Here is a 27,037-nt window from a genome sequence, read left to right on the forward strand (position 1 = left end):
AGGATGAGGCTCTTGGTACTGAATAGGGAGAATTAATCTCCTTTTCCTACCCCCCCATTTTTGGCAAGGGCAGAGGAGACTTTAAATCTGGGTTATAATATATGGAGATATACTTATCTCATAGAGCTGAGGGACCCCAAAGGGTCAAAGGACCCCCTGCCCTCACTAGCAGGACTAAGTACTGATTTTGCCCTAGATCCCTAAGTGGCCCTGTCAAGGATTGAACTCACAACCCTGGGTTTAGCAGGTCAGTGCTTAAACCACTGAGCTATGGTATTGGAGTCCTCATTTTCCACCTAACAACTGATCACCCCACAGTACTGTGCCATAATATCTGCCACTGTATCCAGCACTAGTAGAAGCATACATTAGCTGGATAATCAGCAATTAAATAGCTAACAATGATATTTCATTCATTCATTAGGTTTCAGGGTCAACATCTAACTGAGATGAATGAGTCAGTTCACCCCTCTCTGCAAACTCAGTCAGACATCACTACATGCTTTATGTTAGTTTCATATTTTGGAAGTTATTTTAGCAGCCATGAGCAATACAGGCCTTTTTAAAAAAAAATTAAAATTCCGATACTGTTGCACAATTATGCAGTCCACTCAGAAGAAAGGGCAATTAAGTGCCAGTTTATGCAACTGCATAATCTCATTCTATATGGAGCGCTGCCTATAGTCTATTCCTTAGGACTTTGTCCAATCTAGTTTGAAATGTCCTGAGTGACAGGGCTTCCAATTCTTCTCTTGAGAGACTATTCTAGCATTTAACAGAGCTCAGATGTAAGGAACATTTTCCTGATGTTTAGTCTAACCCTCTCTATTCCTAATTTCATCCCATTACTCCTAGTTATAGGTGTTGGGCCCCTGCCATTCTTGGGGTTTATACCCTTCAGATATTTAGTCTTCTGCAATGTTTGGAATTTTCAAAGAATCAATACATCCCATATCTAGTTCATATCTTCCAGATGCCAGTTGACAGACACATGGCTTGTTGCCATAGCAGATCTATATCTAGTTCAGTGCTTCTCAACTTTTCCCACCCCACAACCCCATGTTACAACAGAACAAATGTGGGAAGCCCACTCCCATCTAGCCATACAGAAATGGAGAATGGTTACAACCCCCAGCTGGAGAACCCATGTCAGTTTCATTCTTGTATTCTTTCTACAGAAATCAGTCCTTCCAATGCCCGAAATGAGGAAGGTATATTGCGTTATTATGCATTGCCTCCTTTTTCTAGTCTTATTTCTGACTGCTACTTATGCTGCTTTTTTGCTTAAAGGGGAGGCTGTCAAAGAAATTAAGCCCAAAATGTGACCTTCTGTATCTTCCAATTGCTCCACTTTGGTGGGCAATGTCTTGTGGCATCTGCAGATCCACCTCGCTTTTTAAATCCATCGCTGTGTCAGGGAGCAATTAAACAAAAAAAAGTCCAGTTGCTAATTGTTGTCTAACCAAGGAATCATCAGTGTCACCAGATGATAAGATTTATTCCCAGTGATGTTGTGAAGATTAATTGGTTGGTGGACCCAATCCTGATGTTTTTCTAAAAGACAGGCACTAGTTAAAACAGGAATTCATTCAGGGAAGTCTTATGGAAATCTTATGGAGATCAGGCTAGTTTATTACAGTGATCCTTTCTGGCCTTCTAATCTATAAACGCTTACTTGCCCTCCTCTCTGTAGTATCTGAGCTGTTAATGGCCCAGTGGAAGTGCTCACATGCATAAGGGCTGTAGGATAGGGACCACTGTAAAGTGCTCTGAGGATAGAAGTCACTAGAGGCCAGATTCTGAAACTCCTACTCAAGTTGAGCAATAACTTGTCTCCTAGGTAGCCCCATTGGTTTCAGTGGAAATATGTGTGCTGAGAAAGTGTGACAGAATCTGGCCATATATAAACATTGCATAAATTATTATTCTAAACTCATGAGTCAGGCCTCAAAACAGTGAGATTAGCTTAAAATCATGAGCTTTAAAGAGAATACATTTAGGGGGTCTTTTTCTTTGCCTTATGGTTCCTGAGCCTTTAGGTACACTAAGGTCACCTTTTTAGGCTTTTCTCCACAACCATGAGGGACAGGAACATCTTTGGTTTATGTGTTTTTGTTTGTTGTTGTTGTTTTTTAATTAAAAGAGCTCAGGCTTTTAAAAAAATACCAGCTATCCCTAGACTCCCAATAAAATCACAGGAGTTGGCAATACTTATTATTATTCATAGTTTCACTGCATCCAAGGCCAGAAGGGACCACTGTGATCATCTACTCTGTCCTCCGGGCAGGGACTGTCCATATGTTTGTGTATTGCTCAGCACGGAGCACATCATCAGCATTTAAAAAGACATTGTCAATCCATCTGCAAATCTTGTTCCTACTGTTTGTACCAGGAAATGCTAAAATGATTAGAATTGAAAGTGATCAGAGAAAGACATTAATTTAATCTCTGTTTGTTCATGCTGTGTATTTGTCAGCACCTTGTGTGTAGTCACTTTCATTGTTTTACCTTAGAGACTAACAAATTTATTAGAGCATAAGCTTTCGTGGACTACAGCCCACTTCTTCGGATGCATATAGAGTGAAACATATATTGAGGAGATATATATACACACATACAGAGAGCATAAACAGGTGGGAGTTGTCTTACTAACTCTGAGAGGCCAATTAAGTAAGAGAAAAAAACTTTTGAAGTGATAATCAAGATAGCCCAGTACAGACAGTTTGATAAGAAGTGTGAGAATACTTACAAGGGGAGATAGATTCAATGTTTGTAATGGCTCAGCCATTCCCAGTCCTTATTCAATCCTGAGTTGATTGTATCTAGTTTGCATATCAATTCCAGCTCAGCAGTGTCTCCTTGGAGTCTGTTTTTGAAGTTTTTCTGTTGTAAAATAGCCACCCACAGGTCTGTCATTGAATGGCCAGACAGGTTAAAGTATTCTCCCACTGGTTTTTGAGTATTATGATTCCTGATGTCAGATTTGTGTCCGTTAATTCTTTTGCGTAGAGACTGTCCGGTTTGGCCAATGTACATGGCAGAGGGGCATTGCTGGCACATGATGGCATATATCACATTGGTAGATGTGCAGGTGAACGAGCCCCTGATGGTATGGCTGATGTGATTAGGTCCTATGATGATGTCACTTGAATAGATATGTGGACAGAGTTGGCATCGGGCTTTGTTACAAGGATAGGTTCCTGGGTCAGTGTTTTTATTCAGTGATGTGTGGTTGCTGGTGAGTATTTGCTTAGGTTGGGGGGTTGTCTGTAAGCGAGGACAGGTCTGTCTCCCAAGATCTGTGAGAGTAAAGGATCATCTTTCAGGATAGGTTGTAGATCTCTGATGATGCGCTGGAGAGGTTTTAGTTGGGGGCTGAAGGTGACAGCTAGTGGTGTTCTGTTATTTTCTTTGTTGGGCCTGTCTTGTAGAAGGTACTTCTGGGTACTCGTCTGGCTCTGTCAATCTCTTTTTTTCACTTCAGCAGGTGGGTATTGTAGTTTTAAGAATGCTTGATAGAGATCTTGTAGGTGCTTGTCTCTATCTGAGGGATTGAAGCAAATGCGGTTATATCTTAGAGCTTGGCTGTAGACAATGGATCGTGTGGTGTGTCCTGGATGGAAGCTGGAGGCATGTAGGTAAGTGTAGCAGTCAATAGGTTTCCGGTATAGGGTGGTATTTATGTGACCGTCGCTTATTAGCACAGTAGTGTCCAGGAAATGGACCGCTTGTGTGGATTTATCTAGGCTGAGGTTGATGGTGGGATGGAAATTATTGAAATCATGATGGAATTCCTCAAGGGCTTCTTTTCCATGGATCCAGATGATGAAGATGTCATCAATGTAGCGCAAGTAGAGTAGGGGCGTTAGGGGATGAGAGCTAAGGAAGCGTTGTTCTAAGTCAGCCATAAAAATGTTGGCATACTGTGGGGCCATGCGGGTACCCATAGCAGTGCCGCTGACTTGAAGGTATATATTGTCCCCAAATGTGAAATAGTTGTGGGTGAGGACAAAGTCACAAAGTTCAGCCGCCAGGTTAGCTGTGACATTATCGGGGATACTGTTCTTGATAGCTTGTAGTCCATCTTTGTGTGGAATATTGGTGTAGAGGGCTTCTACGTCCATAGTGGCCAGGATGGTGTTTTCTGGAAGATCACCGATGGATTGTAGTTTCCTCAGGAAGTCAGTGGTGTCTCGAAGATAGCTGGGAGTGCTGGTAGCGTAGGGTCTGAGGAGAGAGTCCACATAACCAGACAAGCCTGATGTTAGGGTGCCAATGCCTGAGATGATGGGGCGTCCAGGATTTCCAGGACGCAAAAGAATTAACGGACACAAATCTGACATCAGGAATCATAATACTCAAAAACCAGTGGGAGAATACTTTAACCTGTCTGGCCATTCAATGACAGACCTGCGGGTGGCTATTTTACAACAGAAAAACTTCAAAAACAGACTCCAAGGAGACACTGCTGAGCTGGAATTGATATGCAAACTAGATACAATCAACTCAGGATTGAATAAGGACTGGGAATGGCTGAGCCATTACAAACATTGAATCTATCTCCCCTTGTAAGTATTCTCACACTTCTTATCAAACTGTCTGTACTGGACTATCTTGATTATCACTTCAAAAGTTTTTTTCTCTTACTTAATTGGCCTCTCAGAGTTAGTAAGACAACTCCCACCTGTTTATGCTCTCTGTATGTGTGTATATATATCTCCTCAATGTATGTTTCACTCTATATGCATCCGAAGAAGTGGGCTGTAGTCCACGAAAGCTTATGCTCTAATAAATTTGTTAGTCTCTAAGGTGCCACAAGTACTCCTGTTCTTTTTGCGGATACAGACTAACACGGCTGCTACTCTGAAACCTTTCATCATTTTGTTAAGGGTTCATACCAGTCCACAGTTCCTGAAATAGGGTGTTAACTACATAGTAACAGCAGCTGTATTGAAACCAAACAGCCAATTCCTTTGAGCCAGAGTTGAACCACTGACCTAAGGATAACCAAGGGAATTAAGCCTATAGTCCTCCACTCTACCAGCTCACCAAATAGGTATGTCCACAGAGAGAATGGGCTGGGGAAGTGGATCTGGGCCTGTTTGTCAGTGTCCACTGACTTGCCTAAAAGACCTTCCTAAACATCAGCAACAGAGCAAATAAATAATAATTCATAATTCAATTCAATAATTCAATTTGTTTCTTAGGAGTATTTTTTCGGGACACACCATTTAAAGGGGACTCTATCAGAAAATATGACGGTTTGGAATTAGCCAATACCAGAAAATTCAAGTTGACAGTGTACCTTTAGCAAACGATAAGTAGCTGCAATAACTGAAACGGTTACAAACCAAACAGTGAAGCCAAAACAAAATCTCTCAGACCAGCAAAGATTTCATCCTTCTGAGTGTAGTGTTTGTTAAGCTCTCCGGGGAAAGGTCTTTCTGGGATGTCCGGAAAACTGCAGCAGTTACCATAGCTGGCCTTTTGGTTGTCTCAGGTGGGTTCTACGCCAACACCCTGAGGGGGCTGCTGAAGGCCAGTGTCTTGTTGGGGTGAAGGCTCCTTGTTGCACATAAGAACTTAGATCAACATCCCAGGATCCAGATCCTTTCCAGAGACAGTTTTCAGAGTAAAACTTCCCAGGCTTCACTGGGACTGGAGAGGAGGTGATCGGGGAGGGATTCTTCCAGATCCCACTCCCACTTCACTTCCCTCTCCCTCAAGCTCTTGAGGCCTGATTCTCCATTGCCCTGCACCTTGCATAGTCATTTACACCAGTGCAAAGTGCATATCAAGCATTACCAAATCCGAACAGCAATGTGTTACACCCACTTTGCCAGGTGTCATGAATATGCGAGGGCCAAGCCAATGGACAATCAGACCTCCAGCATCTAAACATCACCCACATCAGCTCACAGCTGGATGCAGTTCCCTCTGGAGCCCAGCAGAAGTGCTCTGAGTGTCATCTGTGCATGGGGGTGGAAGGGGTCTCTAGAGACTTGGGGCTTGTCTGCACTTACAGCACTGCAATTGCACCGGTGCAGTTCCGCTGCTATAGTGCTTAGTGAAGACACTGCCTACACCAATGGGAGAGCTTCTCCTGTCAGTGTAGGTACTCCACATCCCTCCCCTAGAGGCAGTAACTAGGTTGACAGGAGAAGCCCTCCCGCCAATATAGCTGGGAGTTAAGTCAGTATAACTGTGTCACTCTGGGTGTGGATTTTCCACATGTCTGAGCAACATAGTTATACTAGACCAGGGCTAAGGCCTGGTCTACACTCAGCTGTTATACAGGTATAACTGTTGGTTTGGGTTCCAATTTTTTTTGCTGCTATTGTTGTACCAGTATGCCCCTAGTGTGAACACTGTTATATTAATATAAAGCTACCTTATACTAGTGAAGTTTATTCCCCTTCCTGAATGGGCATAGCTATACTGTTTAGGGTTGCCACCTGTCCAGGTTTTCCCAGGATCCTCCCTTTTTTGATGTAGTTGTCCCAGGAAATCTGCCAGGGAGCTCCGCGGGCGCTGCCAGCTGCCCAGTGCCTGGGGTCAGGAGGATCAGCCCAGATAGCCCATTTTTTTTGTACCTCAGAGGTGACAACCCTATTACCACTGTGAGCACCTTTACACCGGACCACACTGGGGGCTATATTGCTCTAGCTGTCTCGGGACAGTATAAGCCGTGCAGCTTGTGTGTGTAGCCGAGGCTTGAGCCAGGGCTGGTGCCGCCGGGGCTGCTGATTGCTGCAAATGTTGGGGCGCGGGGGGTGACCCCTCCTCCTGCGGGGCCGCTGAACAGACCCGGGCATGGCTCTGGGGCGGCTCTGCACGGGGGGGGGGCTCTGCCACCTGTCACGGCATGAAGGGGGCACCCCACGGCGGGGCCGGGGCACACACACGAACCCCCGAACTCCGGGACTGCCCCCGCCCCCGGCACCGCGGGACCGCCTCGCTTCCGGCCTCGGAATCCCTCCCCGGCCCCGCCCTTGACAACGGGCCGCTTCCCCAGCAACCGCGGCCGGGTCCTGCCTGCCAGGCCAGGCCCGGCGGGAGGAGGCGCCCCCCGGGAGACGGTGAGCGGCTGGGGCCAGCGAGGGATCCTGGCTGGGGCGGGAGCCTCCAGACTCAGGGGTGGGGGGCGAGAGAAGAGCAGCATGTGTATTACTCTGCCCCGGGCTGGGGTCCCGCCCCGGCCAGAGGTCTCCAGCAGTCGGGCTGACGTCCCTTGCCAGGAGCTAGAGCTGGGCAGGGAATGGGCCCTAGAGCTGGTGCACAGGTACAAAGCCTGTGGGCAGAAGGCTCCACCCTGCCGTGAATTCCATGTGGATCTGGAGGGGAGCCAGGGATGGTTGGGGCTGCCCCCCTGGCTCTCCCCCTCAGCCAGCTGAACAATTCCTTACAGAGGAAATTTAGGGAGTTTCTTCTCTACCTGGGTTATACCCACTTAGGGAAATATGGGGGCTTTGTGTTGCCAACTCCTTGGGCGGGGGGCTGCCTCTATTTGTCTGGAGCACACTGCCAAATGCTTATATAATAAGTAATAACCTCACAGAGTCTGTTAATTCACAAACTCAGTACTTGTCATTTAAAAAACCCCAACTGCTCTCATCCCAACTTTCAGTGGGTGTTTAACAGAAGAGGTCATGCTGTAGTGAGGTCTTCATTTCTTTTACAAAATATACCACAGTCAGTATACTAGCATGCTCTGGCATATTACCCTTATTAATCAGTACTAAATTATGCTTGTCAAAAGACATGATAAAGCATATTATGTGATGCTTTAAGTACGATTTCTTAAAATTATGTTTGGTTACCTACTCTTTAATTTGCAACATTTGGTAATCACACATTAGCCTGTCATTAGTACAAATTAGTGAGGTTCTGTTGTAAATTGGGACTCCGATACCATGGAGATGGCTCAATGTAAGAACTTAGGGAGAATACTTTTTTAAAACACTTGATTTGAAAATCATTTCTGTCTTTGCTTACTTCCCAAAATCTGCATTGAGGCCCTCAGTTTCTTTTTTCCTCTGCTGGAGCTGATCACATCACTAACTCCTAAAATAGCATTTTTCAGCTTCTGGTGCTAGTAATGCTATCTGCAGTTATAGGAGAAACAGAACTGTGAGGGCTTGAAGTCAGATCTTGGCAGATAGAAAGTCCTTCAGTTCACCTTTAAGGACCCTGACATTTACAATATAGAAAGGAATGCCAGCAAGTCATTAGTGAGGAGAAGGGATCATGTTCTGGTTGTTAAAGCAAAGGCCTGGGAATTTAGAAATAAGTTCTATTCATAGTGTTGTCATGGGCTTCCTGTATGACCCAGGCAAGTCTCTGTACCCCATTATCCCCAACTGTAAAACCAGGAAATTATTTGGCCTACCTCAATGGGGGATTAAATTAACTGATCGTAAAGTACATTGAGATCCTCGGATGGAAGGAGCTAAAGAAGGGCAAAGTATTGTTTTAATTAATTATTAAAATTAAGTGACCAATTAATTTTTATTGGGAGTCTAGAGAACAGCTTGATGGAGAGGAGAGAGGATCCAGTCATTGCTAGTTCAGGACGTTGCTAGAGCTAGACTTGACTTGGATGAGCAAGCACTGACGTTTTTGGAAGTGGCTGGATATTCTCCTTACCTCTCTGTTGACTCCATCTATCTGTGTATTCTCATCTTGGATGTCACCTTTCTCACAATTACTGCCGCATAAAGTGCCCCTTCAAGAGTTGACAAGACCGTGCCAGCCACTGCTGACTGGCAAGTGTTGTCACAGGTGCTGGTTAATTCCCGAGCAGCTACCTTTCTTGAGGTGTTACTTCATAAACACAATGACCCCCCATCACTGAGGAGTGTCTGATATGTTGGTGATGACTCAGGGCACCTTAAGTAAAAGGAGATATAGAAGATAATTTTGTCTCTGGCATAGTTTGTTGTACTGTTCACATAAATAACCATGTTAGCAAATGGATGGCAAAGCTAGTTCTGCCCGTTCTGAACTTGACAGCTGTTTTCCAACATGACTAGCTAGCACACTTTCCTTGTCCAGTATGTATGGGCGTGCATGTGAGTGTATAAAAAATTGAGAGCCATGCTATACACATTACCCCATAGAAGTCAACTACATAGTTGCTTAATACAAATATAACATACATCGGCAAAAATGGCTCCCCTAATTCACCACTGGTGGATCTACACTGGTGGTAGCAGTGGTGAGAATGCTAGACCGAGCAGGTGTATTTACTACTGTCATCCAGTCCTGCTCAGAGCAGATCTAGATATTGTGATAGTAAAAACACCTGCAGCTTAGCCAGTGTTTCCACAATGCTAGAGCAATGGTGAACAAACTCCCTAAAATTCTGGGTAGACGGGGCCTAGATCTGGGTTGGGCTGTAACTGTGCTTGAAATAGTTTCAGATACATTTACGAGCTCTAGGGCTGACAGGGGCTTTATGTTTAATCCATTTCTTGGACTAACTTATTGCTGTCAGGGGGCCCTGTGAAGTCAATGGGATTCTTTACATTGACTTCAGTGGCATTGGATTAGCCACAAAAGCCAGAAACCTTTCTCTTTGAGCAGACCTCCTTATTTCTTACTTCATGCTGTGAAGAAGCTAGAGTGATAGCAATCTAACCTGGAATCATTGGGTGGAATTCTTTACTACCAGAGGAAATAGGTTTTTTTATAGTAGTTTTTATGCAGAAAGGCAAATTGCCTTAATCTGTGCATAAGTAAAATAGATTGGGAATTTACTACATGTCCAATTTCACTGCATATTATTTAATAAAACCTTTGTGTTGTAGATGATTTAAGTGTAGAGTAGGTGGAAAGGAGCATGCATTACTTTTATTGACTATTCTTGGCTTATTGATAATGTTGTGATGGGACCTACGCTCCATGAACTTATCTAATTCTTTTTTGAACGCAGTAATATTTTTGGCTTTCACAACGTCCCCTGACAATGAGTTCCACAGACTAACTGTGCATTGTGTGAAGAAGTGCTGCCTATTAATTTCATTGGGTGACCCCTAGTTCTTGTGTTATCTGAAGGGGTAAATAACATTTCCTTATTTACTTTCTCCACACCACTGATGATTTTATAGACCTCTATCATATCCCCCCTCGGTGATCTCTTTTCTAAGATGAACAATCACTGTCTTTTTAATTTCTCCTCCCATGGAAGCTGTTCCATATCCCTAATCATATTTGTTGCCCTTCTCTGAACTTCTTCCAATTTTTTTTTAACATGGGGTGACCAGAGCTGCATGCAGAATTCAAGCTGTGGGTGTACCCTGGATATATACAGTATCATGATATTTTCTGTCTTATTATCTGTCCCTTTCCTAATGGTTCCTAATGTTCTGTTAGCTTTTTGATTGCCATTGCACATTGAGCAGATGTTTTCAGAGAACTAACCACGATGACGCCAAGATCTTTTTCTTAAGTGGTAACAGCTAATTTTAGACCCATTCATTTTATGCGTATAGTTGGGATTATATTTTCCACTTTGCACTTTATCAACATTGGATTTCATCTGCCATTTTATTGCCCAATCACCCAGTTTTGAGAGATCCCTTTGTAACTTCTTCACAGTCAGTTTTGGACTTAACTATCTTAATTTTCTGTCATCCGCAAACTTTGCCACATCACTGTTTACCCCTTGTTCCAGATCTCTTTTGAATATGTTGAACAGCACTGGCACCAGTGCAGATCTTTGAGGGACCCTGCTATTTACTTCTCTCCACTGTGAAAACTGACCATTTATTCCTGCTCTTTGTTTCCTATCTTTTAACCAGATACTGAGCCATGAGAGGATCTTTCTTCTTATCCCATGACAGCTTACTTTGCTTAAGAGCCTTTGGTGAGGGACCTTGTCAAAGGCTTTCTGGAAGTCCAAGTACACTATATCGACTGGATCATCCTTGTCCACATGTTTGTTGACACCCTCAAAGAATTCTAATAGATTGGTGAGGCATGATTTCCCTTTACAAAAGCCATGTTGACTCTTCCCCAATGTATGTGTTCATCTATATGTCTGATCGTTCTGTTCTCTGCTATAGTTTCAACCAGTTTGCCTGGTACTGAAGTTATGCTTACCAGCCTGTAATTGCCAGGATCACCTCTGGAGCCTTCTTTAAAAATCAGCATTACATTAGTTATCCACCAGTCATCCGCTACAGAGACTGCTTTATGCAATAGGTTATATACCAAGTTTGGAATTCCACAATTTCATATTTGAACTCCTTCAGAACTCTTGGGTGAATAGCATCTGGTCCTGGAGACATATTATTCTTTAATTTATACATTTGTTTCAAAACCTCCTCTATTGACCCCTCAATCTGGGGCAGTTCCTCTGATTTGTCATCAAAAAGAATGGCTCAGGTGTGGGAATCTCCCTCACGTCCTCTGCAGTGAAGAAGTTGTAATTTGCTTTTTAGTATCCATCCATCCATCCATCCATCCATCCAATGTTTAAATATATGCGACGCAAACTCAGCTGCTGGAATTTGTTTGCCACATCAGCTATAGTTTTCTGTCTCAGATTCCTGAAGCCAAGATATAGGGGTACATGAGCCCAAATCAGTGAAAGAAGCCATTTCACGAACTGATTTGTGTCTGGACTGGAAGCATCCAGAAAACCATGCCATTGAACAGGAGCAGGGGTATATGATTACCATGCCAAAGGTTGTGTGAATTGATTCAGTGTGATCAATGATTCAGCGTCAGACTTGGCACTCTGCAACACCTTAGAGCCTTTGAGTTGATTCAGACACCTTTGTGGAATAGTTATCACCCCATAACAACCTCGCTCCTGCTATATTCATGTTCACGCTGAATGCTAAGTAGGAACAGTGGAGAACTGGAAACCGAGCACAAGAGAGAAACATATTTTGCATAGAACCAATGATAGAACCATAAGGGTCCAGTCTAGTGGCTGTATGGTTAGTACTGTGCAGCATCACATGTGGGATTTGTCTAGATTAGGAAAAGAGACTGAGGTTAGGTTTAGATAATGTGTTAGCTAACCCCGAGCTAACCTTAATCTCTTTTCCCAATGCAGACAGACCCAAGATCTATTTACTTTACATCACCACTCAGATCAAAGCAGAAGATAGCATCCTGGGGCATAGTTTCTACAGACCACAGCTCTGTTAAATCTGAGGGCACTTATGTACTTTGAATGAGGGATGAAGGTGGAGGTGCTTCTGCAGCGGGAGTGGGAAGAGTCAGAGGCAACAGGGGGAGGTCAGGATGGCCGGGACAGGAAGGGGAGTCAAGGAGAATGCTCTGCATCATGGGCAGCGGGGAATACTTGGGGTGTGAGAGAGAGGACGGGGTGTAATACCTACCTGCTCCTCAGCACTGCAGCAGCTGCTTCAGCACCTCTGCCCCGCACGCATGCACACAACGTACAGGGAATGACTTGCAGGGGTGGAAACATAGATCAGGCCCCACAATATTTCCATTGTGTGGGCGCTAACCGCCTGCCATTCCACCGCCCCTGATTTGGCCTACAGACTGCAATTTGGTCACTCTTGGCTGATTATTATTTAGTTACTTGCCTCATACTTTACATAACCAAATAAAGACAGTGTTTCTGTCCCAGGGATTTTGCAAGAGTTTGCAAGCATAAGCTAAAGGAGGTGCTGTAGCATTGGGAGGACAAGGGTGAAAACAATTTGGTCATGTGGTCACATGGGAGATTGGTACTGGTATCTTGGGGATGGTGTAGTTTGTTTTTTAAATGTCTGTTAGACTCTAGTTACAAACTTCACAGATTATAATGATCTATTTATTGATTAGTGCAGGATGCATATTACCTAATGAGGGACTTAGGAATTACACCTTTCCCCCATTTCGTTGCCCTGGAAATGGAATATGCCATGTGGCTTTGTTTACTTGGTCTCTAAAATCATTCCACATAGTCACTGTGCCATCAGGAAATTGACACTCAAACCATTTTCTGGGACATGACCGTGAAGTAACCCTAGGCCATCTATGCTGTGCTGCAGTTTCCAGCCTTTCTGGGACTGCTCCAGACATGTAAGGAAAGCTGTCAGTAGCCACAGGGAACTGCAACTGGCTTGGGAAGTGCAGAAGCACCTGACACCTTTAAGAAAGCACTAGGTAGAGAAAGGTCACTTGTCCCAATAGCGTGTCCTCTTTAACGTGATAGCAATGCCACTGGAGTTCTTCAGTCCCTAAAGCCAGATTTCCAGGTGGTGTAAATCCATTACAGACAAGAAGCTACACTGATTTATGCCAGCTGAGAATCTGGCCCCTTCTCTTCTTCCCCACAGTTCTTGTTAGCTGTCTCTGAACACCCTTGGAAACTTCCTCTGTGTTTCAGGGCTCATTGAAGAAATAGTTCTGTTTCACCACTGCTTACTCTTCATTTCTGAATGTTCTCTCTGCCTCCCCCAATTTCCCCCCACCCCCTTGTGGGGTGGTTTCCATTCCTCCTAGGTGCATGTCCCTCCTCCTTTCAGCCTGTTCACTGCCATTTCCATAGTCCTCCCCATGCTAATTTCCCCCTCCATACCAGGAAACCTGACCTCCCCACCATCTTAGGCTACCCTCTATCTTCTCTCCTCCTCTGTAACCACCAAAGCTATAAACTGGCCATCAACAAGTTTAGGCTTGAAATTAGACAAAGGTTTCTACCCATCAGAGGGGTGAAGTTCTGGAACAGCCTTCTGAGGGGAGCAACAGCGGCAAAAAACCTAACTGGCTTCAAGACTCAGCTTGATAAGTTTATGGAGGGGATGGTATGATGGGACTGCCTACAATGGCATGTGGTCCATCAGTGACTGACAGTAGCAAAAATCCCCAACGACCAGAGATGGGACACTAGATGGGGAGGGCTCTGAGTTACTAGAGAATTCTTTCCCAGGTATCTGCCTGGTGAGTCTTGCTCACATGCTCAGGGTCTGATTGCCATTTTGGGGGTGGGGAAGGAATTTTCACCCAGGTCAGATTGGCAGAGACCCTGGGGGTTTTCGCCTTCCTCTGCAGCATGGGGCACAGGTCACTTGCAGGTTTAAACTAGTGTAAATGGTGAATCCTCTGTAACTTAAAGTCTTTAAACCATGATTTGAGGACTTCAGTAACTCAGCCAGAGATTAGGGCTCTATTTCAGGAGTGCAATGTGCGGGAGGTCAGACTAGATGATCCCTTCTGATCTTAAAGTCTATGATTCTAAAGCCCAATAACTATCTGCCATAACCTTACCCTCATCTCCAATTCCCCACCAGCATATTAGCGGGTCACCGTCCTGTAGTACCTGCTGTGTGCTGTGAATACCTATGAAGAAGCCTTTGCTGACAGTCTCTGCAATACAACATGAAACGTTTCTCTTTGCTTCTCTAGTTCTTCTTAGCATTTCATAGAGCTCCTCTCTTCCTTCTTAGCAGGTTGTTTTATAATAATGTCCACAGACAGTTTGGGGGATCGGGGGACTGTCAAAACCTACTACAAAGGTTTCAAAGAAACAGGGACTAGTACTGGCTGAGCCAGCACATATCGGTGCTGTAAAGGAAAATGGAGCAGTCTCACAAAGGGAAAAGAAATGATGAGCTTGATCTGTGTAGCAGCATCTGCTTCTCTCCCTTTAAGGGAAAATGATGCGTGGGATCAAAGCGCTGCTCAGCAGAGATGTGCGGGGAGGGACATCGTGGCGTACGATTCTACGTGCTGCAGGCTTCTTTGTAGGCTATTATTGGAGGGTCTTTTTGGATGAACATCTTGTCATTGTTTAGTGCTCGTTTCTAAAGTAGCCTTAAGCTCCATGTCAAACTGGGCTCCGAAGTGTAAATAAAGATCTGGACTTACCTTGTATTCAGTAGCTGAGAGGTATGTCACTCGTCTTAGACCCCCACAAATCTAAATCGTCCATTAGTATAAATTACTGCCATTGGCAATGCTGAATCGGGAAAGGGAGACAGGAGTATCCCTCTTAGACAAATGAAGCTACCTTGTTTCCTAGTCTGTTCTTTGTCATGTCCCTCACCGAGAGTTTCTGCATTATTCTTTACAAGCTGCTGTCACGCACATGGGTACATGAAGGCTGAGAGCTATGGTGGCATAGGGGAAAGGAAACTGGCAAATTTGACCCTCAAAAGGGAAAAAAGAGAGTGTTGGTCTTTAGAGACATAGCGGGTAGAGGAGGGGACTGGCAGTCTATTCTATTCCAGTTCCATTTGATGGATGGGATAACAGGCCCAAAAAGACTGACATTGGCTGCAGGTGTAGCAAGGTGAGATCGACTAGATCCACAGGCTCTCCTAATGTGGGGTCTATCTGCCCCATCACACTGACTCCTCTCACAGGGGTGTTGAAGCTCCAGTTAACAAATGTTCGTAAAGAGCACTGAAATCCTCAGATAGAAGGCAATGGGGAAGGGCAGTGAAAAAATTGCAGATATAAGTTAATACAGTTGCAATGAGCTTCAACCTCTAAATAGCATAAAACCTCTAAAAACCTCTAAATAGCTCTTTATAGCAATACCATTGTATTATTTGTTTATTACACAATGCTCCCATTGTGCTAGGTGCTGTATAAACATAAGAGCAGTAGAAAGTCCCTGCCCTGAAGAGCTTACAATCTAAAATAGACAAGACAGACAAAGGGTAGCAGAAAAGGGTATCCAAAGTGAGCAGAGTGATGGTGTGCAGAGTGATGTCATGGGAGTGCCAACATTTTGTTGTTGTTTTTATTAGCACCAGTGAGAGGCTCCAGTTATTTGCCCTTTCTTAAACTGTCTTTTTTCCCCCAGGAACCTTGGCTGGAAATGTGCTGGTGAATCTGTCCTGATGCAGACTTTCCTTCTATTTCATCTAAGGGGGTAGGGTCAGACTAGCACGTGAAGATGCAGGAGCCAGTTTCTGGAGACACGAACATGGCCTCTCCCCCATTGAAAACATCAGTGGTGAACCCTGCAGCCAACCCCCGACGCATGCGACGGATCATTGCTGAGGATCCTGAGTGGTCCCTGGCCATTGTTCCACACCTCAGTGAGCTCTGCCTCCAGCACATCGTCAGCAACTTTGAAAGTAAGCCATGGTCCCATCCCCACAGCAGTCCTGCGGACCGCATTGTTCTCCCTTGGGTTGTGGAGCAGGCTCACACTGGGTTCTCTGTCCTGCTGAGCGTCAAAGAAAGGGAAAGAGAGCGGACACAGGAAAACATCTCTCCTGCTGCTCAGTAGCTAGATGTGTCTATGTAACTCCATTGCAGTGGTTTCCATTGAGTTACATGGGGGATGAATTTGGCCCACTGGGACTACTACAGAGTGAGAAGCTGCTCTGACCTCAGCCCATCCTATCTGTTGGGGTGCGCCTCAATTTCCCTCCATGCCCAGCTTGGACTCACTATATCAGCTTTTACCCTGAGTACTGAAGTCAGATTTCTCTGCTCTTCGTCATCTCGCACATTACAGTACCCTCCAGGGGCCCAGTCAGGATGGGTCCCAGTGTGCTGGGTGCTGTACAGACAGAGGTAGAACTATTCCCTGCCCCAGTTGAAGAATTCAAGTAATGTATGAAGGGTGTGGGAGTGGGATATAAACTTACGATTTCACTAACATTTCCACAGCTGTCAGCTGTGATGTGACAACCCACAGTGACTTCCTCAGGTGGAGCGTGTGCATCTGGACCAGATGAACTGCTAAGAAATAGCAAGGCTGCTAGTCTAGCACGCTGCCAGGTCAGGGTTCAGAGTCTGGGTCCCAAGCTGCCTGGGTCTGGGAGCCCAGTGAGACTGGGAAGGAAAAGGAGTAACTTCCTTCGATCCTCAGTGATGCTCTCTGCCCAATTCAGAAAAGTGGCATTGAAGGCCTCAGGAAGGGTTTGCCTAAGAGAGGGTCACTGCAGTGTGAGGATGTTAGTGTGTGGGAGGAAATGGAGAGAATACTGGAAGAAGTCTCCAAGCAAAGCCACAGCGCTCTTTTTCTGTAGATATCTTTAGTAGAGAGACAGCCAAGAAGAGAGAGAAAGTAGGAACACAGCTTTGCTTCTCAGAATAGGATTTTTCCATGTGCAGACAGGTCTTTCTGTTTCTCATCTCTATGATTTCATCATAGAATCTCCATCTCTGGAGATATTTAAGAGTAGGTTAGATAAATGTCTATCAGGGATGGTCTAGACAGTATTTGGTCCTGCCATGCGGGCAGGGGACTGGACTCGATGACCTCTCGAGGTCCCTTCCAGTCCTATAATCTATGAATCTATGAATCTATGAATCATGGTATGATAATTAATACAAATCAGGTATATAGTCCTGTAAGTGTATATAGCACTCTGCAGAAATTCCCTGCCCCAAAGAGCTTCCAGTGTCAGCGAGATGAGATGAGAGATAGGACAGAGGTTCAGGGCAGAGGGGTGAAGAGAGATTACTGGAGGAGATGGGAATATTTTTCTGAATAAGGTAGGTTTGAAGGAGGAGATAGAGAGGGCTTGGTGGGCAAAAAGTGGGTAACTCTTTTAGCAGAATATACAAAGATGCAAAGACAAGATAAGTTTTATAAAGAACATTTAAAGAGCCCAGACCCAAAATGTTCTCCTTTAAAAGGTTATAATCCTCTGGGGAAGTTCTCCAAACAACAAGCCAAATTCTGCTGTCACGTATACTGGTGTAAATCCAGAGCAACTCCATTCATATTAGTGATGTTATTCTGGATTTACATTGGTGTACTAGAGCAGAATTTTCCATTAAATAGCTACTTAGACAACAAGAAGTTCACCACCTCGAAATAAAAATACAAAATTACTAGCCACAGTTTATGTAGGCCCGACAATATTTTTGTGGTGTGGTACTATGGGAGCAGCAGAAGGGAGCATACATTAACAGATGCTATTCCCAAACAGCATATAAAATCAAAGATTGCCAAATGGTAAAAACCTTCTGTCAATAGGTCTGGGTTAGAATATTACTCACCATGGTATTTCTAGGGGAATCGGATTAGTTAACATACCCCCCCCTCAGATTCAGAATGCTTTAGGGGAGTAACCTCTCCTCTTCTTCCTACAGAGAATCCTGTCGTGGACCGTCTCCTGCCAGAGCACCAAAGGAAGGTGCTGGATAGGATTTCCACAGGCCTGCCCCTCACAGTGACTGCCAACCTGATCAGCGACGAAGGCTACTGGAAGAGGTGCTGTACTGAGCGCTGGGCAGTATGTGATGTCTCCCGATATGGGGGCAGCTGGAAACGGATGTTCTTTGAACGCCACCTGGAGAGCATCCTGAAGTACTTCATTCCTAACACAACCGACCCCAATCAAGTCCTGGAGGTCATCCCACTCTGCAAGGAGTATGTGAGGAAGCTGGAAATCGATCAGTTCCTCCCACCGGTGAAGCTGGATCAGAACAAGGAAGAGGATGACATGTCCGATTCTGGGAGTGATGTTGGGGTCGATGAATTCTGCATGCATCACTATGACCTAGGAGTGCTCACTGCTGCCCTCTCTCACCTTGAAGAGCTGCATCTGACGTATTGTGTGAAAGACTGTGGCATGAACTTCGAGTGGAGCCTCTTTGACTTCACCTATCAGGACTGTTGCTCTCTGGCCAATGCTTTCAAGAAGTGCCACGCCTTGAAAGTAACTTTCCCAAACTGATTTTTTAACATTTATATTTGAAAGGATAAGCTAAAACAGGGACAGAATACCCTTGCAAAGAGCCAAGAGACCAGTTTTACCTGCTGCTCACCATTAGTCTTCCCAGTCCAGTGGGTGGCTTTCAAATGTTTGACTCAAATAATTTGACTGTCTTAGGCAAACTTTCTAATTTGGTGCCTAAATATATTCATAGGATGCAATTCACTGTAATATATAGGGGCCACAGCCAAATCACAAAAACCAGTCAAGTATTTGAAATACATTTGATGCCACACAACGGGCAACATTAAGAGCTGGTATAAGCAGGTCTGTAGCTGTTGAAATTGATAGGGCTGCCTACACCAGGCTTGAATTTGGCCAAGTGAGTGGAAAGTCAAGATGTGAAGCCAGGCGGTCTGCTAGCTAAGGGCAGGGCCTTTCCCTTTTGCAGTGCCTGTCTAACTTCATGTTTGAAATGAGACTAACTTGGTGGTGTGTAATTGAGGGGGGAGGGATAGCTCAGTGGTTTGAACATTGGCCTGCTAAACCCAGGGTTGTGAGTTCAGCCCTTGAGGGGGCCACTTAGGGATCTGGGGCAAAATCAGTACTTGGTCCTGCTAGTGAAGGCAGGGGGCTGGACTTGATGACCTTTCAGGGTCCCTTCCAGTTCTAGGAGATGGGATATCTCCATTAATTTTTTTTTAAATGTGTTGTGTGAGGTTCAGTAAAGCCTGCATCTTATTCACGTGAGTAACCCTCTCCCCCCATATAAAATGTGTTCTCTGTAGATCAGGACAGGAGGAGCAGTTGCACCTCCCTGCATAATCCTGGATGGGGATAAGCAAAGGGAGCCAGTTCTCTGTTAGGCCAGTCTCTTAACTTTTACGAACAGATGCATGCAATATGTTACTTAACAAAGAAAATGTGACAGGATGTCACACAGCGGCACAGACACCCCAAAACACTGTGGGGTGCTGTTAGAACTCCCAGCACAGAGGATGTTTCTCTCTGGACAATAGCATAACCCTCAGCTCCACGGTTATTCAGCTACAGAGATTCTGCCCCCCAAAACCATAGACATGTAGGGCTGGGAGGAACCTCAAGAGGTCAAGTCCAGTCCCCTGTCCTGAGGCAGGACCAGGTAAACTTAAGCCATCCCTGACAGGTGTTTGTCCAACCTGTTCTGAAAAACCTCCAATGACAGGGGTTCCACAGCCTTCCTGGGAACCCTATTCTAGAGTTTAACTAATTCCGGAGTTTAACTAATTGATACATCACAATTCAGAGAAAAGGCAAAATAATCTGATCCCCCGCCCCTCTCTGGATGGATTGACAGGTTCTGCAACTGCCTTCCACCATTAGGTGAAATGAGCTCTTCTGTGGCCACAGAGATCCCAGTGTGACTGCAAGGTTCCCTAGTGGGGGCAAACATGTCATTTCTTGTGCACTTGAAGATGGTATGTTGTTATATTTCAGCTAGAGGTCAAGCAGTGGCTGTTAAATTTGAAGCTAAGGTGGATTTGGCATTGCTCTCTATGGAGGCTAGGTGCCCAATTCCCTTTGACTTTCAATTGAACTTGTGCACCTAACTCATTTAGGCTTTTTGAAAATTCCTTTCAAAATGATGGTAGTTGCTGTGCCAACAAGCATAACCATATTTTTCTCCCACAGGTCTTCAAGCTGTGCCGGAGCAAAGTGGATGACGAAAAGACTCGGGTGCTGATACGGAATTTGTTAGATCACCCATGCTTGGTGGAGCTGGACTTGTCCCATAATCTGATCAGGGACCGGGGAGCACGAGCCATTGGCAAGCTGATCAACCGTAGCAAGCTAGAAATTCTCAACCTGTGTAATAACCGGATCCGGGCCCCAGGAGCCCAGGCTATTGCTCATGCCCTAGGCAAGAATTCTACACTGACCTCTCTGAACCTGCGCATCAACTGCATTGAGGATGAGGGCGGCCAGGCGATAGGCCATGCCCTGCTGACTAATGCCACCTTGACATCTATCCATCTGGGAGGCAATGAGTTGTCAGAGCCGACAGCTACGCTGTTCTCCCAGGTCCTTGCTCAGAACACAGCTCTGACTAGCATCAACCTCGCATGCAACCACATAGGGCTGGTAAGCAGCTTCCCTGCCTAAAAGAGAAATTGCTTCGGTCTGCTGCCATTACAGCAGCTAGTGCAGTCCAACTTAAGCATCTGTCTGGATCAGTGGTTCTCAAACTAGGGCCATCACTTGTTCAGGGAAAGCCCTTTGAGGGCCGGGCCGGTTTGTTTACCTGCCGCGTCCGCAGGTTCGGCCAATTGCGGCTCCCACTGGCTGCTCCAGGCCACTGGAGGCTGCAGGAAGCGGCGCGGGCCGAGGGACGTGCTGGCCGCCCTTCCCGCAGCCCCCGTTGGCCTGAAGCGGTGAACCGCAGCCAGTGGGAGCTACATTGGCGGCAGGCAAACAAACCGGCCCAGCCCGCCGGGGGCTTTCCCTGAACAAGCGGCGGCCCTAGTTTGAGAACTACTGGTCTGGATGATTTTACATAAAGCAGAGCTTCTTTGGTCTCTGAACTGCTGCCCCTCACCAAAGAGCCAACTTTATCTCCATCTCACACACTGCCAAGGTGATCTTGCTTTGAGTATTATAAATTATTGGCAGCAGAGAAGCTGAGGTTACAGCAAATATCGCTAAAAAAAGGAATCCCCCATTGTTTCACACTCCCTGCACTCTTTATATATAATGAGACCCTCAAGTTGAACCTGTATTTTGTGAATTTGGCCTTTAGGAAATGGAGAGGTTTGTTCCCAAGTTAAAGAGAGGCCCAGGAAATTCAGGGAATATTTCTGAGACTGTCATGGCTTCATCATGGTATGAAGGCATCACCCCCATAATCTCCTGCTGGTATCGATATTCAGATTAGCATTGTTAGAAAACTGGCTCACTTGCTGAATTTACATAAGTCTCAGCTCTGCTACTGAGTCACCACATGGCTTTGGCCAAAGTTTTCACGTCTGCATGCCTAATATTCAGCTCCTAAATCCAAGTGGCCTGATTTTCAAAACTGGTGGGCATTCACAAATCCCATCGAAGTCACTGCTGGTGCTCAGCTTCTCTGAAAATCAGGTCACTTCTATTCAGTTGGCTGCATGTGGATAAAGAATCCTAAATCTAGGCAGCCATGTTTGAAAATGACCTCTAAGCTCTATGCCTCAGTTTCCCCATTGGTAAAATGGAAATAGTAATACCTACTGTACCTGTCTGCCCACCTCATGAAGTAGCTGATAGAATTTATTAGCCAAGGTTTTTAAAGAGCTTTGAAGACGGCAAGCATTTTATGAGTTGTAATTTTATTAGCCTCTAAATAGCAAAGAGCTAGAATGGAATAATACAAGGAGAAAAGGGTGTGCTAAAGGGTTGAGGTTTATCTTTGGAAATAATAACCCTAATGCTTAGCACCTTCCATCCAAGGATCTCAAAGCACTTTGCAGATGTTCATTAGTGAAACCCCAAAACACCCTGAGAAGTTGGTCAGTATTATTGTCTCCATTTTACAGATGAGGAAACAGAGGCACAGGGAGAGAAAGTGACTTGCCTGAGGTGCCAGTGTTCAGTGGTAGAGCTGGAAGTAGAACCTAGGAATCTTAACTCCCAGTCCCCTGCTGTAACCATTAGATACACTTCCCTCCCAACACGGGATTCCGAGCAAGGAGTTGTGACTCCCAGGCCCCTGGTCGAACCGCTAGAGACACACCAAACTCAGGCCTTGGTCGTGTGCCTGCATTCCTATTGATTTCAAAGGTAGACTCCTTCCCTTCCTTTCCCACTTCCTGGCCTCTTTCAGGCAGGTCAAAGGCAGTGGGGGGCTGGGGGCAGGAGGAGTGGTCACAGAAGGTAGGAGCAGCATGTTTATTTGGTATCTGATAGATATTGATTGACAATACCTAGGATTCAACACCTCCAGAAAACCTCTGTTGGTCCAATCCCTGGAGTGTGTTGACAGGTGAGGGAGGTAATGGTACCAAGGTGAGCTGCCTCCCAAAGCTCCAGAATTCCTGAGATCTCTGCCAAATTTTCTGTCACAGCTTGAATTTCCTCAGTGGATTGAACTTCAGTTGTGTGGGAGGCTCTGCCTCGCCACAGATGTCCCCAGGACAGAAATGTCCCCATTTCTGAAAAGGAGGCTATCAGAATGGACCTCTCTTGACATTTGCTGGAGTAGGAATGGTATACCTAATTGTGCTGGCGTTGACATTAACTAGCAGTGAGCTGATGAATGGGTGACATGATACCCAAAGGGAGCCATTAGTGTGAGCACTGCATAAGGTTACACTCCTTTTCTGTTTTCCTGCCAGTAACATTTCAGTCGGGAGATTCCTGCTGAGGAATAAGATACCCCATGTTTTGCTTATTGTCACATACTCCTACTTAGGACATGTGAGATGGAAATGCACATGCTCCCTTCTTCTCTACTCCACTTGCAGGCAGTAGGTGAGTGCTGGTGAAAGGCACTCTGGGGATTGGGGGACATGGAGCAGCAAGCCTGCTCTGGTCTGTACTTCACACCCATCTCCTTTCTGATTCCAGGATGGTGGGAAGCAGCTGCTGGAAGGAATGTCAGATAACAAGACCGTGACTGAATTTGACCTGCGACTGGCAGAGGTGGGGCAAGAGAGCGAGTACCTCATTAACCAAGCCCTGAAGGCTAACCAGGAAATTGCCCGTCTGAAAACCTTGTACCAGCCAAACTCCTTGGAAGAGAAATCCCCAGATCTGGATTAGCCTATCCTATGCCCTTATTTCCCGCTGTAGCCTTTGAAATGAAATGTCTCTCCTCATTGGGCAGCTGTGGGCATATGACATTAATTCCTGATTGGGGGAGGGGTAAGAAAATGTAACAGACAGCCTGGTGTCGGCGACTAAGCCCTTCCTGGCAGTTGGACCCCAAAGCAGATTTCTCACTGGCTCCTTCACATGTTATGGTCAAGGGTTTGCCATTTCTCCAACTCCCCAGCCTGAGCTAGGTTCCCATCGGCTTCAGACTGGCCAAAGCCCAACCTGCCATTCTGGAAACTACATGTGCTCCCTCCATTCAGTAGATTTTTCTCAACTTATCTGCTCTACTCATTGTCTAGGACACCTGGTGGGGCTGGTAGCATGAGTGCCTCTGATAGCCAGCTCTTGGAGTAGCCTTTGCCCAGAAATTATGTAGCTCATTGTTACTATGGGACAGAATGCCATGAATGGAGACCCAAAGCTAGTGCCAAAGTTGGGTCTCCCATGTGGTTCTGCCACAAGATGGTTTCATGCTGTCATTGGCAACTGGGAGCAAAGGATGGTAAATAACACCAGCACCCAGCCTTTGGGAGCAGCACACAAGACTTATGAGATTGTCATCATAAAGTGGGGGCGCAGTTGCCAGTGAAGAGCAAATAATAATATGGGCGACTCTAACTGGTCCATGAGCTCGTTCTGCAAAAGCTTTGACCAGCTGGCCTCTTGCCAGAGCTCACTCACAGGGACTGCCACCAGACCCAGAATGGACAATATGGGGCCAGTTACCAGGATATCTAATTATCATAGTTCTTCTTCCTTAGGGAGTAGTTCCTCTGGTAAATAGACTGCCCTCTCTTTGGATTTCCTTCCCACACTAAACGGCTTGTGGTACAAATAAGCAGCCCCAAGCAGATACACACACATTTAAACAAGGGAAACAGCCCTTTGTCACTCTCCCCAGGGGACAGAGGCTTTGTGTTATGTATGGAATCTGTTAATGAAGCACACCCCATTCTAAAATGAAACAGAAGGTTTAGATTATCCTTCCACAGGAGTTAGGGTATGTGTTAGGGGGCTTTATAAGCTCCATGCTGACAGTGTGGGAAACTAAAAAGGTCTCTGTTTAGTCATAGGGCAGGTACACCAAAGACAGGCTTCCCAATCCTAGCACTCTACCAAGACAGCATGGAGAGTCACCTCGGGGGCAAAAGGGGAGCTTAGTTTCCATGTGAATTCACTCCTCCATCGCAGCAGTGCTGCTGGATTGTGTGCTGTTGACACCTGTCCATAGGGAACTGTGCTGAGACTCCCAACTCATTTCATGAGGGGCTGATTACCCCCAGGTGTGGCTGATGGGGCTGATTACACTCAGATGTGATTTCATTGTAGTACCTATCTCTCACAGACTGGCCTGAAAAGTCATCTCCTGGAGTTAGTCTCAGAATATGTTTTTCTTGATATAACCTTTTCAATTATTTTTTCTTACCATAAAATAACTAAAACAGGGAATTATATATATTCCATTGTATTGGCTTCTATTCTTACCAGTGAAATCAATTGACAGTCTATGAAGGGCATACTACAGTGGCCTGTGGACCACGAGTGGTCTACAGAGTGGTTGCTGGTGGTCTGTGGCGAGCTGTCACATGGTACTGGGGCCTTCTTTGTTTCCAGTTGCTAAATGGCATTAAAAGAAACTCAAGCCACATTCAATACTGGTCTAAATGTTTCCTCTCCAGGTGAGCAATGGTAGTTGCAGTTTGGATGTTATGTGACTGGGACTGGGAAGGGAGATACAGAGACTGTGTGTGGGTATTAAAAATGTGGGTTGTGCTATGAACAGAGTTGAGAACCCCGTCTAGACAGAACAGTTAAGAAGCAGGAGGGAAGAGTTAACGGTCATGGAATAGTTAATGCATTACATACCAGATACCATGTTCTAGGGGAAGATTGTACATATTAGGCCAAATTCATGCCTGGTGTACCTCCACGGACTTGAATGAGTTTACAGGCGGGATGAACTTGTCCCAGGTGGTTATTGTTTTATGATCCTCACCCATGGTTAGATTCTGGGTCTATGGAATGAGTGCTACTCCTCAAAGTTCTGCGTAAGTGAACCCTGTTGCTTATAACTTGTTATGGTGCTCCGTGAGCTTTACATAATACCTAATTAGTTCAGGTGTCAAACATGAGTTTTGCATTAGACAGTCACAAATTTAGGGCAAACTTTTTCTCTCTCAGTCCAAACATTTTGATTGCATCAATTTAGCACTCACTGAGGTGGTTATCTTGGCTAATCCCCGGTGAAAATGGAGCTGGGGAGAGTTAGAGGCACTTGCCATGGCTAGAAAGCAGCTTTGATCTGGAACCTAAAGACTATATATGATGGGGCATTCTACAAACAGTGTAACTAGGCTGCCTTAGGCACGTATTGTTTTGGACAGTTAGATAACGGCTTTGGCAATATTTTGTTTCCAGCTGTAGAGGAAAATCAAATCTTCAGGTAACATGAATTCATTGCATATGGAGTATTTGTGAGTGCTAGTGAGAACTCTAGCTCACCTGTATTTCTGTCTTTGGTCCAAACTTGTGGTGTAGGATATTTTTCAGCCATAGTTTTCCAGAGGATTGTGTAAACTTTACTAGTAGAAAAAATTCTTGGTTAACAACATCCTAAGCGGGTTGGTAACTTCCTAATGTGTAACTGCAAAACACGCTTTGCATTATGACATCATCCTGGCATGTGGGGGCAGTGATTGGATCTGATGTGGCTTCATGGAGGCAACTTGCCTCTGAGTTCAAACCCCCAAAGTGCTTGAGACACAGTTATGATTCCTGTGGTGCCATCGAGGTTTTGGGAAGCGTTCCAGTAACAAGCTCAAGCCAAGACCATTGAGGGGAGTGAGCCCAAGCAACAGCCTTTTGTCCCAACTGTGAAACGGCGCAGGATATTCCAAGCGAAGTGGCCGGTTCCAGATTTGATCTTCAGGCTGTTGCTGCTATTTCAGGCTTTCCCTGAATGGTGGTTTAAACAGGGTGTGTCGAGGATGGGGAGGGCAGGATGTTGTTTGTTGCGGGTTACAAGCTTTTCTCTGGTTAATGACCCAGCTGAGGCTTCGAATATATTTTTATAAACACTGTCTAGCATTCTAGACAGATGTGTGATGAAGCTAAAGAGCTAAGTTCCATAAATAATACATCTCCCCCTCTTAGGAAGGGTTTTGTGCTGTTCTGCCTTTGCTCCTCATTGGCATTGCTGTGGGGGCTGGTGAGGCTCATTTTGAATAGGCCACTCATCTTCGGGAGCATGGCTGGTTTTCACAAACCTTTCTTTAGCCTGGGGGTAGGAGGAGCTGTAACATCCCAGCCAGAACCCATGCAGCTCTGAGTGCCCGGTGCACGCTGCTGCTCAGGAAAGCCAAGCTATCTTGCTGAAACAGAGCTGCTTCCCCTGCATTCAGAGGGAGGGCTCCCCACCTATCACAACTGGAAGGAAGGGAAGCGAAGGAGTGGGGGCATAAGAGTAAGAGGCTCCAGGGCCAGCGCAACCCATTAGGTGACCTAGGTGGTCGCCTAGGGCACTATAATTTGGGGGGCAGCAACCACGGAGGTATTTCGGCGGCGGGACCTTCCGCCAGCTAGGCCGGCAGAAAAACTGGCGGCGCTCCTGAGAG

At 45.5% G+C, this 27,037-nt stretch overlaps 1 protein-coding gene across 1 annotated transcript; it reads left to right on the top strand.

Annotated features, from left to right (window-relative positions):
* The first annotated feature begins 7,024 nt into the window (after positions 1-7,024).
* Positions 7,025-26,609, top strand: TCTE1 (t-complex-associated-testis-expressed 1). Its single transcript, XM_034764835.1, has 5 exons — positions 7,025-7,079; positions 15,782-16,058; positions 18,034-18,602; positions 20,271-20,720; positions 23,175-26,609. Exons 2-5 carry the CDS (start codon positions 15,875-15,877, stop codon positions 23,367-23,369), a joined length of 1,398 nt encoding a protein of 465 aa, XP_034620726.1. The 5' UTR covers positions 7,025-7,079; positions 15,782-15,874; the 3' UTR covers positions 23,370-26,609.
* Positions 26,610-27,037: the final 428 nt, after the last annotated feature.

This window comes from Trachemys scripta, chromosome 3 (assembly GCF_013100865.1).
Source record: "Trachemys scripta elegans isolate TJP31775 chromosome 3, CAS_Tse_1.0, whole genome shotgun sequence".
Taxonomy (NCBI): Eukaryota; Metazoa; Chordata; order Testudines; family Emydidae; genus Trachemys; species Trachemys scripta.